Source organism: Diplotaxodon limnothrissa, linkage group LG7, assembly GCF_057381915.1.
Source record: "Diplotaxodon limnothrissa isolate DT_005_m linkage group LG7, D_limnothrissa_male_GT1.1, whole genome shotgun sequence".
In the NCBI taxonomy this organism is placed as follows: domain Eukaryota; kingdom Metazoa; phylum Chordata; class Actinopteri; order Cichliformes; family Cichlidae; genus Diplotaxodon; species Diplotaxodon limnothrissa.
The window spans coordinates 48,682,463-48,703,654 of NC_140602.1; the positions used below are offsets into that span (position 1 = coordinate 48,682,463).

Sequence of the window (21,192 nt, forward strand, 5' to 3'; positions counted from 1 at the left end):
ATCACACTGTTTTGTTCAAATAAATGAATACATTTGTTTATATATTTATTAATTTCAATGCCCAATAGCTTCCACAATGGGAATCGACTAATGCTCTGTGTGCTAGTTAGAGGTATGTTACTACATCATTTAGTACCACTGAAAAACACAGCCGTGTACAATTGTTCTGTGAATGCCAATTTCAGCTTTCCCCATATAACGTTTGACTGATCACATTCGCAGTGTTCAAATGGTCAAACAGACTGAAATAAAACAAAGCAATATCATAGAAAAGAAAGTTTCACCAGTATTCCCCTGTGGAAAGGCACTTTAATCTTGACAGAAGCTTGGAAGTAGTGAAATGCAGCTCAAGGCCAAACAAGGAGACAAAGTTAGGGTAATGGATTGACCCACACCGACTTGCACGTCTTACTCACTGTGATGGCTTTGTGAAGGGATAGAAACAATGGTTGTCTACAGAAATAGTGGCTGAGCAGCTAATGTCAGTGGGGTGCGGGTGGTGTCACTGGGCTTGTGAAGGGTTCCCTCAATTACTATAAAAGCTTACTGAGTAGACAAAAGCATGCGCACTCACGATGGCAAACACTTACATTATGGTCACAAACCAAGCATCCTTTCTGTGCTCAAACACACGCATAAAGTCACATGTAAATTTTAACTGAATGCACAAATACAAGGAGTGCACTAAACTCTTTATGTTTACTCTCATTCGCCTCCCCTCTGTCCATCATCTAATGAAAGAGCTACCTTTTTATACAGGCTGTAACTTTAACACAGGTCATGGCCATGGATTTTATTTTCCTCCAAGCTGTAAGGCCACAAAGACTTGATAATAAAATCTGTCAGACCAAGATGTCAGTTAAAGTAAAGACGCCTGTTCTAGGGCATTTACACTCACAGGCAATTAACCATTTTCAGAACAGTTGTGGTTAATTGCATGTTCACACTGGACCATTCTGTGTTTAAATGTATGTAAACAGGAAATGTAATGGTAGGAAATGAAGTGACAGAAGGCTACAGAGCCAATTACAGGGGTAGGTTCATTCAATTCGTTCAATTCGTTCTTGTCCTTCATTCCGAAAAACGTTGCAATTATCTAAGACCATATGCACATGCTTGATATCTGAAATCTACCCAGCTGCTGTCTCCAATGTACAGAAAAATAGAGACATTTAATTGGAGAATCCGCTTTTAGATGAATTATATATCTGCAGTTCTATAGAGTTAAGAAGTTTTGTTTGTTTTCAAATCGTACATTTCCTCTCTTTTATACTTCTAATAGAAATCGCAATTGGAAAAGCAACTAAATTGCTTTTCTAATTGCTTTTAGATCCTATTCGCACACCAGAGGGCTTACAACCAAATTAATAAGATTATAAAGTGGTGTGTGATTTATTGTCCTCTTGACCTAGTGTTGTTTAGGTGAACTGCAGACACAGGGTTTAAAAACATCATGATTTTCATCATTTTTGTCAGCTACTTTATAGATATACACAGACTATGTAATTCATATACACACAAATCCAAACTCTTCACTATCACATATCACTATGGGAGAGGAAGTTGAAAATCATGCATTCAAGTTATGTGACTCAGCTTAGGTCATCACAAAACTCCCATTGACATCAGCTCATATGTCTGCTTTGAATGTCATTGAGCTGTGGAACAGCACTCCCAGCCCCACTGGGAACATACATGACCCCTTCCTACTTCCAGCTATGCTGACAATTCCGGAAATGACTAGCCTCATTTGACTCAGCTTTAATGTTCTCTCCCATCATTCCCTCTTATATTCAAATGGGATAAGGCTGGCGTTCATTTGTTTTTGTATTATACTCCCTTTTGACTTTAATGTCTTCTCAGCAGCGCGCAGTGGCTAAGAGGGTCTCCTGCTGAGTAAGTTAATGTGTAAAAAATGTACGACATTTATTATAATACACCTGAGTTTCTTCCCACCTTTGCTGCGCCTTCGTCCTCTGTGCTGCTCTGTGTAAAACTTCATTTGGTTGTCATCTTCAGGCTCTGATCCCGATTCCCCTTGAGGACCAAACACACCTCCAGCCTCTGGTGGTGAAATGTAAAGACAAACAAAGGCAAAAATAAATCTAATTAGAATCATAATTCAGTTGATTGTTTGTTTTTCAGATATAGAAAATATAATGCAGTCGGGGTACAAGCAGTTATTCAACCTTTGGGTGTTGTGTATATAGAGCAGGACATAATATATTTTTACAATATGGACACAACAGTACACAGATTTTTTTTTTTTTTTTTTTTTTTTTTTTTTCTAAAAATGACATCAGAAACAGCAGTATGCGACATTACGTGATGGCAGAGCTTCAGTTCATCCTTTGTCATTTTTTTTTTTTTTTTTTTTTTTTTTTTTTTAATAAATAGGACAGGGGGAATGAATGAGAGAAAGAGGGGGAGAGAAAGAAAGAAAACCAAAGGGGAGAAGAGACGGTGAGAAGGGGGGGGAAGAGAGAGAAAAAAAAAAAGAACTCCTGGGTCACCTGTATGGAGAAAAAAAAAAAACAAACAAAAAAAACAAACAGAGGAGACAGCAAACAACAAAGAGCAACATAATAATAGAGAAAACAAAGCACCATCACAATAAACTAGCTAGTCATAGATATCAATATTTACTAAATAATAAACGATATTGTGCAGCACGCAAGATAGACAGCGCACAGTGTGCTTTGAGGCAGCAGCCAAGAAAGCTTTAGTCCGCGTCTGTGAATACCCATGTGTGCATACCTGTGTGGATCAGCATGCTTGCATTCCAAAGGTTTCTCCATGTAATGATCTGCTAGGGAGTGTGGGGGGGCCACAGCCCCGTCCTCCAGGGTGTGAAGCAGGTATGGAGGAGATCAAAACTCCAGACATCCAGAGGCCCCCAGAACACAAGAGACCATGGAAGACCAACAGAGGGGCAGCCGCGCCACTGTTCCAGTAAGAGCTGAGGAGAGTCCCAGATGAGGGCTCGCCCAGCAGCCGCGGAGCAGAAGTCAGGGGGAGTTGCAGTGACGCGCCCGTGAGCTCCGCCGGCCCCCAGCTGTGCCTGAGTGACCGAGCCCCAGGCCGAGAGGCCGGGGGCACCCCACCTCCAAAGGGGCCCGAGCGAGCCCCAGGCCCCAGGCCCCGACAAGCGGCCGCCAAGGAGTGAGCCGGTGTGTACCCGGACGCCCACCCCCAGACACAAAGAACCACCAACACACCGACACCTGAGGGAGTCCGCCACCGGCAGGGGAAGTGGTGGTGGGTGGAGATAGGCCTCCAAACCTTGGAGGGCCTGAGGTGTCCCCAGAGAGGTGGCGCCTGACACCCAACCTGACATATAGACACAGACATACAGGCACACACAGACACAAACATCCATTCCCACCCTCATGCTCTCATATGCACTCACTCCACACTCAACCAACGTGGAGACAGACATAAAGAGACGCTGTACACACAATCACACTCCCCAAGCGTACTCTACAAACCGGGTCTAGGTACCCTTGCCCCTGGAGGGGGGAATTGCACCCAGACCCAGGTGGTGTTACCCTTTTCCCTGCGGTGGGGAGAGGCAGACCACCCCGACTCCGCAGCAGCAGGGAGGCCCCACACCCCAGACCGCAGTCGGACGGCCAACTCCTCCTACTAGCCCTCCCGCTCCAGCAGGCCGCAGAGAATGGGGGTGGGAGAAGACTCCAAACCTCCCTCCACCCGCTCATTGTAGTGTTGATGCATATGTGTTCTAAGGTGCAATTAAAACCCAGGAGGGCATGGAGCTACCTGCCAAGGAGCAGCAGGTAAGCGCATAGTCCCTCCTGCTAGCCCTCAATGACTAAGTGTATTTAAAATTGAGAGGTGGGCAACGACGTCAGGGGTGAGGTGTACACCCTGATGGTGATTTGGACTCCGTGATTGTGCCCACCCCCAAGATCCTATATGTATGTGTAATGAGAGTGTGAATAATGTGAATGTCTAAGTTGTGGGATAAAATTGAGGCAGAGGCAGCCAGAAGGGGACAGGGGGGGTGTAGCTTCCTCTGCACCCTGGTGACATACCCCCACTCCAAGGCCCTGCATGTGTGGGTGGTTGTGGAGGAGCGGGAAGAGGGAGGCAGCTGGAGATGGGGAGGGAAGGAAGGGAGGGGCAGGTAACCCCTCCCTGGGGCCAGCTCCCCCGCTGACCCCAGTAGGCACCCCCACCCTCCGCGACCCGCCAGGGAAGGGGGGCCCAGGCCCATCAGACCGGGGCCCAGTGCAGTAGCGCCCCCCGGCTCCACAGAGCCCTGGACAGCCCACCCAACCCCACCACAGAGAAAACTGCACCCACCCCACCATCCACACATCTTCCAGACTACATAAGACGGTAAACGCCCAGGCTGAGATCTTCCTCCACCTCTCCTGTATCTCCCCCTCCTGCAGAGAGTTCCTGAAGAGAAGAAAGCTCCTGCAAGATGTGACCATCCCCCCCACCAGTTGAAGAGCCCCCCAGGCGGCTCGACGCACCGGCGGCACCCTGCTCCAGGGCCGGGCCCCCATGCACCCACCCGCCCACAACCCCGGCAACACACCAACCAGGACCCAAGCCCCCGAGGCCCGGCCCGGGCCCCAGCCCAGAGACGGAGCGCCCCCAGAACCTCACGCCCATCCCGGACCCACCCAGGGGCAGCCAGGTTGCCAGGTCAGTAACCCACGTCCGTCAGCACAGACCCTCCCCTAGCCCCGCTGCACGCAGCCGCGAGGAAACAGTCACCTGAGAGCCAACAGAGCCCCCAACCGGACATGACCGCTACCCCGGGTTGAGCTCCCCAAGGAAGATGCCTCCGGGGAACCCCCCGACGCCCTAAGCCTGTCCCTACCCCCTCACCAATCACAACAGTGAAGGCGGGACCAAACTATGACCCCCCACCCCCACTAGGTGATGGAGCTGATAAAAGGGGCCCAGAGCAATTGATCTAATGTGGTGGCAGAGGCTGTGTCAAGACTAATGTAATCTAATAGATAATTTCTATATTGGTTAGAATTAAGATTATTTTTATTTTTCCAGTTCATGAGGACTGTTTTCTTGGCTATGCATAGGGCAGTGAAGATCATATGGGCTATATTCTTTTCTGAAGTGACATTATCTAAGCTGCCCAGTAGACACACTAAGGGGGAAGTTGGAATGTTACATTTCAGACACTTTGATAAGTCTTCACATATCTCGCGCCAAAACTTTTGCACTGGTGGACAGAACCAAAGAGCGTGGATATAATTGTCTGGTGTATTGCCTTGACAGTGTGAGCAGTTGTTGGAAGATGTAAAGCCCATCTTGAACATCCGATGACCTGTATAGTGCACTCTATGAAGTATTTTGTATTGTATTAATTGCAGACTGGGATTTTTAATTAATTTAAAAGTTTTTAAGCAAATCTGAGACCAGAAGTTTTGGTCTAGGTTGACTGATAAATCTGCTTCCCACTTTGCAGTAGGAAGGGATATTGATTCATCTAATTTAGAAAGTGTTCTGTATATTTTAGATAATAATTTGGGGGATTTAAGAGTAAGAAAATGTGCCGCACTTAGTGGTGTTTGTAATTCAACTTGACTGAGGTTAAATTTCTTTTTTACTATGGATTTAATTTGTTGATATTCTAAAAATCTTGTCTTGTTGATCCCATATTGTTCAACTAGTCTGTCAAATGGAATAAATTCTGTTCCCTCTAATATATGTTCTAAGTATTTAATTCCTTTACAACTCCATTCTGGGAAATTAATCATATTATTGTTTTGTAATATGTCAGGGTTATTCCAGATAGGTGTACGTTTGCATGGGATTAATGAAGACTCCGTTATTTTTAGAAACTCCCACCATGCTGTTAGAGAAAAGCTGATGTTGATACTTTTAAAGCATTCATGTCTTTTGATGTTTGAGCTAATAAATGGTAGGTCTGAAATCTCTAGATCCTTGCATAGTGCCTGTTCAACATCTAGCCAGGGCTCAACTAAGAAGGTATGTTTTAACCATTCTGAGATGAACTGAAGCCTGTTGGCTAAGAAGTATTGGTGAAAATTAGGCAGATCTAATCCTCCTCTATCCTTGGTTCTTTGTAGCGTTTTTAAGCTGATACGCGGGGGTTTATCTTTCCAAAGGAATTTGGAAATATATGAATCCAGAGATCTGAACCAATCTTGTGATGGTTTGTTAGGGATCATCAAAAATAAGTAATTTATTTTTGGCAAGATCATCATTTTTATAGTGGCGACCCTTCCCATGAGTGATATGGGTAAAGATTTCCATCTAGTCAGATCGCCTTCTACTTTCTTTAGAAGTGGGATGTGGTTTAGTTTAGTTAAGTCTGAAAGCTTAGGAGAGACATTAATACCTAAATATTTAATATTTCCGGATTGCAGTGGGGCAGAGGAAGAATTATGGAAGGAGCAATTAATGGGGAGAACTGTAGATTTTGGCCAGTTAATTGAATAATCTGAAACTCTTGAAAACCAGTTTATTAAAGTAATTACCTCAGAGAGGTTGGTTTGTGTGTTTTGCAGAAAAAGCAACACATCATCCGCATAGAGACTGATTTTATGTTCTATGTTCTTACATTTTATTCCCTTAATTGTTGTAGCCTGTCTAAATGCTGCTGCTAGAGGTTCGATAAAAATTGCAAAAAGTGAAGGGGAGAGTGGGCATCCCTGTCTGGTGCCCCTCAGGAGACAGAAGCTGGAGGATGTCTGGTCATTTGTTCTGATACGAGCCGTTGGGGAATTGTATAATATTCTTATCCAGTTTATGAAAGAGTTTCCAAAACCAAATTTGTGTAAAGTTGCGAATAAAAATTTCCAATTAACTCTGTCAAATGCTTTTTCTGCATCTAGAGATAATATTATGGTTTCGATGTTTTTATCGTATGAGTAGTCTATTAAATTAAGTAATCTACGAGTGTTTGTTGAGGAGTGCCGACCTTTTATGAAACCAGTTTGGTCAGGATGAATTAAGAGGGGGGTCATTTTCTCTAATCTCTTTGAGAGAGCTTTGCAGATTATTTTAAGGTCTACATTTAAAAGAGAAATTGGACGATAGCTTGAGGGAAATAAAGGGTCTTTGCCTGGTTTTAGCAGGAGACTAATGTTGGCAGAATTCATATTTGGTGGTAGTCTGCCCTTTTCCTCGATTTCCTGCAACATGCTGTGGAATACTGGTGCCAAAATTGTCCAGAATTCTTTGTAGAATTCTGCAGGGAAGCAGGGAAGCAGTACACAGATTTTTAACTAATCAAATTTCCACTTCTTACCACCTTTGCTGCCACTCGTGGTTTGATCTGTTGGTGAGTTGTCAAGTGTTAAAAAGACTTTGGAGCTCAATTTTCTAATCATATTAGGTAAAGTGTGTGCATATTTGCATGTCTGACTCTGAGTTAGAGTGACAGCAAGAGCAGGGCTGTGAGTTAAGAGGCTTTGTTTATTACTGCTTTGGCACTGCAACATCAAAATACACACACGCACACGCACGCACGCACGCACACGCGCACACACGCACACACACACACACACACACGAGGGCTGACACACAGTGATAACAGTCAGGGATTTGCAAAGTGTAAAACCACTGAAGGATAACATAACATAAAATATCTGTAAATGGCTTCAAACTACAGTCTCAAACCAGATTAAAAAATGTCCAGTAGACGGTTTATGTTAAATATCTTTATTATTGTACCACGCACATTCTTTCATGTATCATTTAGGTTTAGTCATAAAAACGATCTTATGCTAATAAGATCCAGATTTCCTCATGGTTATACATATGTTTTGCTTGTATTACCCAGAGGATCACAGTGATTACACTTCCTAATCTCCTGGAGTAGAAAAAGAATAAAGGACAGAGTGAAAATCAATGCTTGTGATGACCATAAATACACATCTAAGAAAAAACGTTTCACTCGATGACTATGAGTTAAAACAAAGACAAAGAACAAAATTAGGATAAGTGCATTATGTCAATACACTTATTTTTATGATACATGAGGACAGCTGATAATGACACAATGACAAAAGCATTTACTTTTCTGCAAGAGACAAAAGCTTTATCCCCACAGGAATATGACTTTTAAGTCATATTCAAGCATTCATAATTGTTTCATTCCTGGTATATCATTAAGAAAATGCAGTGCAACGTGGATGAAGGGGGTACTTAGAGTAAAATAGTTCTTGGCCAGCATATGGTGACAAATTGATCATTTCGCATAAATCAAGTCAAATGACAGCTCGCTTGTATGTCCCTTACAAAAGTGACCGCAAAATATATATACAAAATTAATTGGATTCATTCCAGTCACAATTTAAGTGTCAGTGTATAAAGTACAAAAGCTTGGTTATTCTGAAAAATTGATGGCTAAGGAAATTGATCAGGGGCTTGGATGCTCTCAATTTAGGGATGTCACATTGTGTTAAGACTAAGCTGGAGGACGGTAAGTTTTTTTTTTCAGAGAGTAAAGTAAGCAAAAGCGAGCAAAAATAAGTAAGATAATAAACTAACACTATTATGAAGATATGGTGAACTCTTCATAGTGAAAAACAAAGTAGACACCACCCACCACAGGCAAATAAAGAGAAAAAAAATAGGCGCAGGAGCAACTCATAAGAAAGTATACAGATCTAACACTGTTCATCATCTTGAAATCTAGTATTTTTTATAGATGTCATTAAGTCCTTATTACAATAAGGTAGATTAAAAAAAATCCTTTCTTCCTTGTTCATTGGACACAGTCAGAATTTCAAGGCAAGTGCTGAGCAATGTCAGGTGAAATAGACTCCTTCATTCACTTCATTAACATTATGTTACAGCTCATGAACATTTTCGTGCATCATAAAAGATTTAGACATGATTAAAAGGTCTATCAAGTCTGTGTAGAAAGCATACACTGAAAACTGTAATCATTCTTTTGGTCTCATGCACTTAAACAAGTCTAGAGTTGAGTTGGAATTCGAGTATAAATCTGGTGCTGTTTGGAGGGTGAAGCCAGGGCAATGTGCTGTAAAATTGGTTCTGGATTTATGCATAGTCTTAGAACATGCCCAAAAAGGTGGTAGAGGAAGAAAAGACAGGGAGTGTACTGTATTTCAGGTAGGTCTTTTCTGTTACACCTAATGAGGAACAAGTGTAATTTATTGAAAAGTAGTAACACATACTGTCTCTATGCAATATTTATGCATATTATTTAAAACCTGTGTATGTCTCCTGGGCCTTAGGTTAAAGCAAGTCAAATTTTAATATATAATCTCTTCTGTTAGTGCATTTATTAAATGCATGAATCTTTTTGCCCACTACACTAATTACATTTTAATATGACTTGGTTTCCATTTGAAATTTATTGGAGATGCAAATAAAAGATTAGAGACCTTGTTCCAGTGATAAAGGAGAATCTTTAAAGATGTGTCCCAGTCACAACCAAATTTTAAAAATGCATCTGACTCATGACTAGAAATGTTGATGTGTCATTGTGGTGGATGTAATGCCTTTAAAGGTAAGTTTTAACACAGTGATGTCCTGTTTATTAGTATTAAATTTATTAATACTAATCAAACACTGGTGTTACTTGCATAAGTTCTTCAATCTAAATGCATTGTAGGCTCAAGTCGTAAAGTACAAGTTTCTACAGTAGAACCATTGTCGCCATGTTTTTTTCTAACGTATTTAAGTATATCAACTTACCACAAGTCATAGTCTTTGAAGAAATGAGGATAATGTAGTGGTGTGGATTGAATGCATTATAAAAACAGGTGCAGAATAAAAGAGAGTCTGTGTTTTAATTTTGCCCCTCTACTTATCTTTGTCCTATCCACCCTCACAATTTTAAGGTGAGTGTTTCTTCTTTCTTTTTCCACGTGGAGTTCAATGTAAAGACCGTCTTGAGGTAATATGCTGAGCATAGCAGGACAGCGGCTTCCTGCCCTGCTTTGCTTAAATCATTGCTCCTTTTTATAGGTGGTACCATAATGTCCCATCTTTGAGCTCTCTGGGGTCATAAAATGCGTGCCTTCTTGGTTGAATGGTTAAAAAGGGCAATATATATTAGAAAGGTGAAGAAAGTGCTGGCCTTTCAGAAGATACGGAAAACATTCCCGGTTATTGTTTTTTTTTTTTTCTTCCTATCAGGACATAGCCTGGGCTCTGCAATGCCCTATACCGTTATTGCTATGAAAGCTGCTTTGGCACTTTGTCATTTATGTCCCATTAAATGAGTCATTCAGTGAAGGCAAACAGGGTCAAAAATGTCTCAGTGTCCTTTAGTTAGAAAGAAAGTTCAGATTATGTAAAGGTGCTTCAGGTCTCCACTAATCTCCTGCTGTTCCCATCTCAACTTTGAATGCCACTTGAAGTAATCACTAGAAGAATGAATGTACTTCCTGCAGTTTTCAGATTTGATTTGGACGTTGAGTAACTTTGAAAAAAGGAAAAAAGTGCTTCTTCATAAAAATATCAATTGCCTCACACTGTGAAATCTATCAAATTGACTGTTTGATTAATAATGGACCCTTTACAGAACCAGTTTGCACCATACTGGTTCAGAATCTTTACTTGTAATTTCTGTCAGATTGGGATGGGACTTGGAGTTTCAAATTATCCTCTATTAGTGTTCCCTATAGTAGATCTGACTTAGCAATGTTCATTAATGGCAAAAAAAAAGATTAGGACTGCAATTTCACTGTTATTCATGTGAGGTTTATACAGTTTTTTGAAACTGGGAGAAATACACACAACTGTGATGAAAAACAGATAGAAAGAAGCAAAATCAGTGGATAAAAGGAAATACTGGTTACAAAGGGACTGTCACTAAAATGTAAACGAATAATCAAGAGACAGGGATTTTCACACTGCATTAGCAGCTCAGTGAACATCAAAATGAATTTCAAGTTTAATAACTGCACAGTCACAACTCTCTGAACTCTCTTTGTTTGGTATTATAAAGTGGTCAGATAGTGCTTTCATTTATTGCCCTTTTAACCCGACCCTTTGTGAAGTATAATTCCTTTGCACCTTTTGTCTGCTATCAGTGGAATTTTAAAAGAAAGCGGAGCAGGTTCTGTTTGCCCGTCAAAACCTTCTTCATTATTTCATAAATACAAACTGTTAAGAGGTTCAGACATGCATACATTTTATTGAGCTTAGTATTTAAAGTGAAATATCAATTTTTCCCTCAGTTAATATGGATTTTCATGGTTTAAACTGAAATAGCTATTCATACCATTAAGGATGCAGTGACATTGCACTGATCGCAAAAAGGTGTGCTGACAGGCAAAGTACGTGTGCAATCCAAATGACAGTTAAATAGTGCTTCCAGGCTAAGGCACAGATTTGATAAATAACACACACAACAATATGTCTGAAACAAGGTGCACAAGTCTTTGAAAATCTGGCCCTTGGCATTTTCTATTTCACTGCTTCTCCTCCTTTTCCACTACACTTCTTCTTTTGTCAGTTCACTTTTTCCTGTTTTCATCTTGCTTTTCTCTCCCTCAGCGGTAATGCCTTCAAAATCAAGTCCCATAAAAACGTCAGCACCCGGCACTGTAACTAAACTCCAGCATGACTGTACAACAAATTTCAATTACTCGGGTAGACCAATCTTACTTTTACCACCCATTTCACAGTCCCCAAGTCCATTACATAATTTCCGACGCCTCTCTTTGTCACATCCTCAGTTGGCATGATCTGTTTTCCCTCCATCTGTTTTGCTATAAAAAAAAAAAAAAGAGCACACAAATAGCACACTAATTTTACTCTCAACAAGACGTTTTTTTGGCCAATTTTTTATGTATTAAGGTCAAGTTTAAAAAGTTTTATTGTCACAGGCACAGTAAAACTAAACACATCAGTTCCCATTTAAATTACTGGACAATTAAATTATTATTTTAGCAGTTGCCCTTCACAGAAAGCTTATAAAAATTTTAACTTCTAAATTTTCTAATAAAAAAGAAACAACAAAGGTCCAAGAAATTTATAAAAGCACAAGTAATACATGTGCATACAAAGAAATTAGTTAAAGACGCCAGATATAACTGAATTGTACCTGTGCCTTGTGCAAGTTTACAAACAGATCTTTGCAAATTAGTGCCATCCATCTACTTATCCATTCATCCATCTGATTGTCTGTCCATCTGTCCTGCCAGAGTTCAACACCCACCATGAGTGAGTATGACTTACTGCCGCAATGAACCAAGCTAATGTTACAGTTCTACAGGAACCAAATGGCCCATAACTTCTGGCCAGACACCCCGTACTTCAAAGCACCTTCCACAGAATAACCCGAGGGACATGGATTGCATCCCTTATCCAACTATACAAAACACAAACTGGATGTGCAAGTCCCACATACCCTCAAATACAGTGGGGCAAAAAAGTATTTAGTCAGCCACCGATTGTGCAAGTTCCCCCACCTAAAATGATGACAGAGGTCAGTAATTTGCACCAGAGGTACACTTCAACTGTGAGAGACAGAATGTGAAAAAAAAATCCATGAATCCACATGGTAGGATTTGTAAAGAATTTATTCGTAAATTAGGGTGGAAAATAAGTATTTGGTCACCTCAAACAAGGAAAATCTCTGGCTCTCACAGACCTGTAACGTCTTCTGTAAGAAGCTTTTCTGTCCCCCACTCGTTACCTGTATGAATGGCACCTGTTTGAACTCATCATCTGTATAAAAGACACCTGTCCACAGCCTCAAACAGTCAGACTCCAAACTCCGCCATGGCCAAGACCAAAGAGCTTTCGAAGGACACCAGGAAAAGTATTGTAGACCTGCACCAGACTGGGAAGAGTGAATCTACAATAGGCAAGCAGCTTGGTGTGAAAAAATCAACTGTGGGAGCAATCATCAGAAAATGGAAGACGTACAAGACCACTGATAATCTCCCTCGATCTGGGGCTCCACGCAAGATCTCATCCCGTGGGGTCAAAATGATCATGAGAACGGTGAGCAAAGATCCCAGAACCACACGGGGGGACCTGGTGAATGACCTGCAGAGAGCTGGGACCAAAGTAACAAAGGTCACCATCAGTAACACACTACAACGGCAGGGAATCAAATCCCGCAGTGCCAGACGTGTTCCGCTGCTGAAGCCAGTGCATGTCCAGGCCCGTCTGAAGTTTGCCAGAGAGCACATGGATGATACAGCAGAGGATTGGGAGAATGTCATGTGGTCAGATGAAACCAAAGTAGAACTTTTTGGTATAAACTCAACTCGTCGTGTTTGGAGGAAGAAGAATACTGAGTTGCATCCCAAGAACACCATACCTACTGTGAAGCATGGGGGTGGAAACATCATGCTATAGGGCTGTTTTTCTGCCAAGGGGACAGGACGACTGATCCGTATTAAGGACAGAATGAATGGGGCCATGTATCGTGAGATTTTGAGCCAAAACCTCCTTCCATCAGTGAGAACTTTGAAGATGAAACGAGGCTGGGTCTTCCAATATGACAATGATCCAAAACACACCGCCCGGGCAACAAAGGAGTGGCTCCGTAAGAAGCATTTGAAAGTCCTGGAGTGGCCTAGCCAGTCTCCAGACCTCAACCCCATAGAAAATCTGTGGCGGGAGTTGAAAGTCCGTGTTGCTCGGCGACAGCCCCAAAACATCACTGCTCTCGAGAAGATCTGCATGGAGGAATGGGCCAAAATACCAGCTACTGTGTGTGCAAACCTGGTAAAGACCTATAGTAAACGTTTGACCTCTGTTATTGCCAACAAAGGTTATGTTACAAAGTATTGAGTTGTATTTTTGTTATTGACCAAATACTTATTTTCCACCCTGATTTACGAATAAATTCTTTACAAATCCTACCATGTGGATTCATGGATTTTTTTTTCACATTCTGTCTCTCACAGTTGAAGTGTACCTCTGGTGCAAATTACTGACCTCTGTCATCATTTTAGGTGGGGGAACTTGCACAATCGGTGGCTGACTAAATACTTTTTTGCCCCACTGTATCCTTGAGAAGATGAAGAGCTGGTCCAGTGTTCAACAACCAGGACAAAAACTCCCTACTGAATCCGAGGTTAAACTAATGGTTGAACTCTCCTCTCCAGTACCCTGCCATAGACATTCCCAGAATGGCCGAGGAATGTGATCCCCCAGTCCCCACCCTCCAATCCCCTTAACTCTTAAACAGGGAAACCACAACCCTAATCGCTATCCAGAGATACCACACCAGTGTCCATGCTATGTTGCAGCAATGTGTCAGTCAGGACAGCCAGAACCTTAGGCAATTTTCATGCACCCCAGGGGCCTTGACACTGAGCATGTGTTTACTATATCAGTGACATGACCCCCAGAGCGAGGCAAGTCGTCATCCTTGTCCTTGTTCCATGGTGTCACTAAACTCCTACGTTTTTGCATTAGCCACTGCCAGAGCTAAACAACATTTGGGCTGCCGGTACTTCTCAGCATCTCAAGAGTCCCACAGGTTCATAAAGGGAGCCTGAGAGCTCTCTTCACCTCTGGTGTCCACCATCTGGTTACAGAAATACATGCATGACAGGTAAAACAGATAGAACATAGAAAATGGTCCAGTTGGACTCAATGTGCCAAGTCTTCCTTGGAACGTAATCAAAGCTCTGTTTGAGGGGGAATTTAAGATTTTGTGGATCAGTGCTGCCTAACTATATGCTTGGGTACACCAGGTCTGTCCAGCATCTTTACCTGCCACTTTATCCAACTCAGCACCAGGTGGTGATCAGTTCACAGCTCGGCACCTCTCTTATCAATGTTTCCCGAGCTTGCTCCTGCACACCCGCAAGCCATCCACTCATCTAAGTCTACGTACAGTATTTAGAGTCAGCTGTGCACTTTTGTGCTAGCTCATGAATCATTCTGCTGGATCATTGTTTACTGTGCTTCTGTGTCCTCCTTAGTGTCTTGTTCAAGGACTCAGTCATCCTGTCTGTGAAAACTACCTGCTTTACCTCATGGAACTTTCAGTTCACAGCCAGATAAGATTAGTCATGTCAACACAAACACCTGCTCCTCGCTGGTAAATTGCTCTGTCTTGATTCTCACCTGCCCTCCCACTCTCCATCACAAAAACCCACGTTCAATCGGATTGCAGCCTGCTTTGAATTTGACTTGTTCTGTTTCAATCCGCTTTTTTAGTCTGGAAAATTCTCATCCATGACAGAAACACCCTTCGACAATGGTATGAGTTTTCACATTGCATAGTTTCTACACTCGAGGGCATTCTGCAGCTCCCTTCTTGGCAACATGTGTTTGGAACGCCAGAAACAGAACTATCAGCTGATCCAAGCTGGGCCAGGGCTGATGGTAAATGAGTAATCCACAACTTGTTGTGACAAAAAAACAAGGTTATTTTTAAACTGCACTGTCATATCATTTTAGCAAAGACTCGGGACGTAACTTCACATGACAAATGTTGGGAAGGCTGTTTATATTTTATATGTCTAAAAGTCAGATTTTTAAATCACCAAATATCAGTATCAAACATTCATTTTCCCTTTTTTTCAAGACTTTGAAAGAATACAATACTTTTTCAAAGTATTATTCCTTATCGTTTCTTCACAAAGACACACACACACACTAATACATATATATATCTTTAGGTAAGTGCGTAGGAAATTTAATAAAAATGTGTGAGATTAAGAGAGTTGAAACAGTGATTCGTTTTCATTAAAATATATTAAAAAATATATTCCTGGCAGAGAAAGTTTACAGAAAAAGGTCAGGCAGAGAATAAAAATAAGACTAGTAGATAAACAAAGAAAAGAAAGAAACAGTAGCCATAAACAAAACAACTGTGAGAGAAAAAGAAAGTTAGGTACCACATTTATACGCTGAAGTGAGGTGATTTGGTGTTAAGAAGGTTTAAAGGGAAAAGGGAGAATAAGGGAGACAGTGTGATTAGCAAAGAGCACACTCACATGTGCGCGCGTGCACAGTGGTTTTATAGAGAACAGACAGTCCTGGAGTGAGAATGATTAGTGAGATGAGCAGATACTGGAAAGCAGGGAGGTGAGGTGATGAGTTCAATCTGAGCAGTAAAAGCTAATAATCTTCTTCAAGGGACGATGGCACATCACACCCTGGAAGAATGCTACGATACACTAAACAATACAAGAGAATAAAAGACTTCCACACTAGCAAAAATAGTGACACATTTCTGCTTCTGGAAATGAAAGTGAAAGATTAAGGAAGCAATAAGACTGAACTAAACTGCAGTACTCCTGACATTACCAGGATTCTTTACTTACAGACTTTTTCAGTGTCCTTTGCATTTGGTTAACCTTTGGCACAAGCACCAGGTAAAGAAAACTATTTTTCCAATTTGCAGTAATACACTTTTTGAGGGAATGGTATTTAGGACCTCTCCACCCTACAGTATATCTTGCATTTGAGAAAAGTCTGAAGTAGGACTACACATAACAAAGACACCTAACCCCACACAAAACTGCACCAAACAACCGTACCAGGAAACCTCCCCAACCTTCCATGTGCCTGGGATGTCTCAGAGGGAGGACCTCAAAGACCACCAAATGACCACAGTGAAACCTCCATGCATCCAGTGTGACAAAATACCCATTAAGCGGACCATAAAAACCCAATTAGAATAACAAGACCTACAGTGCATTAATTTAGATCTTCAACTGGCAGTTGTAATAGCTACTTAATTACTAAAAGAGTCTATGCGGTTATGTCAAAAAAATCTACAGCTAAGTAGAAGAAGACCATCATTTGTGGGCGGAGTCTGATTTTCTAGAGTGCTTGAACTAATAGTGGATGAAAGCAATGAAACTTTTATCATGAGAAGACAATAGAGCCTAAATGCTAGGCAAATAACTAGATGTACTACACTAGGGGTTGGCAACCTTTATTATCAAAGAACTATTTCTGAGGAATTTTTCAGGAAAGAAAAAATAAAATTGCATGCAGCTGAAAAAACAAGTAAAATGAAACAAAAACCCCATTTGATTATTATAATGTAGGTGATATAGCTGATTAAGTTTAAATTAACATATCAGCATTACTAATAGGTGTAAATAATTAAAAAACACATGTGACTACTCAGCAGGGGACTATTTATGTTTATTTGATACTTAGACTTTGCCTTTTGATTGCAATAATACAGTGTGTTGCTGTAATTATGAATAATAGAAGTAAAATAATAAATTTTGAATTTTTTTTCAGACAAAATGGAACTACTATGGAATGAAATGGAAGCAAGGAAAACATATCTATTAGGTCTACAAGCAATGCGTTTGTGCAGTTGAATCAAATTAAAAGTATGCTTCTTTGTAGGGCTGGGCCATATTATACCGTTCACGGTAATACCGGTATAATGTTAGGCAACGATAGGAAAATGAAATATCGCGATAGAATGGGAGTAAAACGCGCATGCGCAGTGCCTTTGTTTTCATACGCACATGGCCGATTGTTGAGTGAAACAAATGAACCAGAATTGGTTTGTAAAAATGGTGCAACTTCAGTGATGTGGAACTGGTTTGGCGTTTGTCCGTCAGATACACGACAAAGCACATTTTTTTTGCAGAACATGCAAGCGGCCGTCGTTATTGTCGTATTTGTCGGACTAAGATGCTCTTAAATCTGGGAGTAATCTGGGTCCTAAACTCCGTACCTTCAGGTCAAACGAACACTGCAGCATCACTGAGAGTTTAAAAACTGTCTAAATTCTTTCATCTTTAATAAAACGATCAGCATTGCTGCTTTACCAGGTGTAACTATGAAGTTTAACTTCCAGGCATCCATGAAAACAAAATTTATTACATTTAACGGAGTTAGAAGTTAGCAGGAAGCTAGCGGAAGTTAGCTCGCTAGTTTCGCTAGTTACCCAAGCATGATATAGCATGTTCTGACTGAGAGATTTCTGAATAAATTCAAACGTACAGCTCTGCTATCACTTCCAACATAAATGAAGACGGGAAACTAAACAGCAGTGACGTTTGTAGGGTTACTGAAGTTGGGCTAGCTGCTATATAATGATGTGCTACGTGATCGCTAGCGACACAGCTATGTTAGCATGACATAAACAGTGAAGCTGGAGGACGAACACTAACACTTTTCCACTTATAAAAGTTAACGTGCCTGATAGTTAGAGACAAATGCAATCGCATGGCAGGATGCTGTAAACGGACCAAACTTCAGTCAGGAGAACAACTGAGATAATCCATAACAACTGAGATAATCCATCCACAATACGAGGTTAGTCATTAATATACTGCAACAACATGGGAATAGAGCAGCTGCCAGAGAATTCAACATTAATGAATCAATGGTACAGAAGTGGAGGAAGCAAGAAGAATGAGTTTAATAAAGTTTGATTTATCTGACTGCTTTGTTTCGCTTAATGTGCCTTATAATCCCGTGCACCTTATGGTCCGAAAAATACGTACTGCACACTGCAGTTTAATGTTGCAAAGCACCTCTTTTTAACTTCAGTGGATATTATACATGGTTATGCTCAGGATATGTCAGCCCATTTCTACTGGAAATGCCTTTTGGTTAAACTTTCAGCAAGGAATTTGTATTCGCACTGTTAAATTTTTATATAGCTTTAATGTACATAAAAACCAGCTTCTTGTTTAAGTGAAAATAAAAGGAAGGTTGTCTTTTTGCACTAGTAATGTTGTGGAGTTGTATTTTGTCTTGCATCAATTATATTGTCAGTTATATCGTTATCGCAAATTTTCAAATATATATCGTGATAAATATTTTTGGCCATATCGCCCTGCTCTACTTCTTTGTAAATAAATAAAGAATATAGCAATCTAACAGCTGTAAAAATCAAAAGTAAAAAGAAGAATATTTAATAAAATAGACAAAGACACATTTCAATATATTCTGGCTAAAGTTCAGCTGCAGTTCAAGCATACTTGCAAGCCACCGGTGTTGGTGGTGAAAGGAATAAAATGTGTGCATGTACTTTTAAAATGTTTAGTAGACAGACTCAGAATTAGCCATGATGAAGAAAGGTCCATGCTGGCCACTGAGGTTCAACAAAATGAAAAGTTTAAGGCAAAATGTGACTCTCATTTAAGTTCAGCTATAGTTCCTCCACTCACTACATTAGTCTCTCCAAATGTTCGGTCTCACGCTCCCTCCTCTCCTCCAGCTGTTTGGATATATCTCTATGGCACATCTAGTGTATGTTACTAACTTCCAGAACTATTGGGAGGCTCTATGATCTGCCATTGCTGTAAAAGACAAAAAGATTCATTGGAGTGAATGGAGATGACGTGACTGTTCAATTCAGCGGTTCAGATGGTGGTACTAACAAAAAGACTAGAGGCCAAACTGGAGACGGCAGAGTTAAGGATGTTAAGATTTTCACTGGGAGTGACCAGAATGCACAAGATTAGAAATGAATATATTAGAAGGAAAGCGCAACTTGAGTAGTTTGGAGAAAAAGTTAGGGAGGCAAGGTTGAAATGGTCTGAACTCATGCAGATGAGGGTTAGTGTGGGCATATCGGACAAAGGTTGTTGGATATGGAGGTGCCAGGGAGGAGGAAAACAGGAAGATCACAGAGAAGATTTATGTGTGCAGACAGTTGGTGTGACAGATGAGGATGCTGTCAATAGGGTGAGATAGACAAAGATGATTTGCTGTTGCAAACCCAAAAGGAGTTGTTGTTGCTTCCAGAAAGAAGAGGAAAAATAGGTAAAGGATTTACTGGGTCTGTCTGGTCATAAACTACAAGAAAGCTACGACAGTGCAAAGAAAGCTGAAGAGAACAGTGTATGGAATCTAACTCATTAGCTGAGTAGCCAAACAATGACTTTAAAATATTCTTCCACTTGAAAATTTTCGTCAACATAGATGCATGTACCTGCTCTATATGTTTACAGGGTAGCTTTAAAATGTAATAACAGTATACTATATCATGTAGCAATCCTAACTGACAATATAAGGTTAAGTGTTGCTTTTCTAGAATACCGTTATACAGACACAGATCAATAAAGACAGTCCTTCACTCTTTCAATGTGAGGGAGCACCAGTTGTGAGAGAAGTGACCTTTAATAGGTCAGGGTACACTTGTCAGTGTTAGTTTAAAAGCAAAAGAAAAGAAGAAGTGAGAGGGGAATAAACAGATGTCAGCACTGTAGCTGATTTACAATAGCTAGGATGAATGGTGACAGGTGTGTAAACAAATACTCTAATTTATACTTTGCAATCGTATGATGCATTTGGCTTCAGTTAGATTCCCGTGACTTTGGGAGCAAGACAAATTGACCTGACTTACTGCTTATGTGTGTACTGTAAAGTACACACTGCACTTTTCTGTAGGTAGGATAAGATATTGATGCTCTGTGCACAAGAAGTGTGCCTGTGAGTAAGCTGAGCTGACAGAAGAACCAGTCCCCACATGGCTCAACAACTGGCAATCACATTAAAACACAGCTGTATTCAGCAGTTAGACTGTGTAAGACCAGCAAACTAAATATTTTCAGCTCAAACTCAATATAAACTGGCATCCACATTCATACAAAAGGGAAAGTATGTAAATCTGCCATTTATAATGCAAAAGGCAAACGCAAATGTAAGAAGTTGCAGTCATTTGATTTAGTTTCACAAGAAAAGACTTAAAGAAACATGTATGCAAGAGGATAAAAACATTATAGTTTATAGCAATTATAGAAATCCCTTGCAAGTTTGATATAGGTTGCATTCATTTAAAAAAACTGACCGTTCTTCATTGTTTAAGGATCAGGAAGAAAGGCCTGAGGTGTTCCATCCAGCTACACAGCACCAAGCAAAAGAGATTCAGTTATATAAATTAGAAAATCAGAGAGATAGGAGGGAATCCAGATGGTACAATCTATGATTTAAACTGTTTGGTTTCGGTCCCAGTCTGTCTATTTTTAAGGAGAAACTGTATGTTGGTAAAGGATGCCCACAGGTAAAGTGATGGTGGGATGATGCTTCTCTCATTCATTTTTCTTGTATCTCTCATTCTCCCACTGTTCTGTTAGCACATTCAAAATATTCCCAATCAATACTGCTCCACTCTGCTGCTGGTGGTTGTACCTCTAAGAACTGCACAAACACACACACACACGCAATCCAATTACACACACAAAAAAAAAACCAGGCCTGCTGATAAGTTATTACAGAGGGCATAGCATTATAAGTGCCACTGACACATTTTACAGCCTAAATTTATGAGTTGCTACCTGATAA

General features: G+C 40.8%; 1 protein-coding gene across 1 annotated transcript in view; it reads right to left on the bottom strand.

The window, feature by feature from the left end:
• astn2 (astrotactin 2) overlaps positions 1 to 21,192 on the bottom strand; it is a 297,382-nt gene that overhangs the window by 157,603 nt on the left and 118,587 nt on the right. Inside the window, exon 5 of the mRNA XM_085359806.1 lies at positions 1,957 to 2,064. Within this exon, the coding sequence (XP_085215932.1) occupies positions 1,957 to 2,064 (108 nt within the window). The remainder of the gene's footprint in view (positions 1 to 1,956; positions 2,065 to 21,192) is intronic.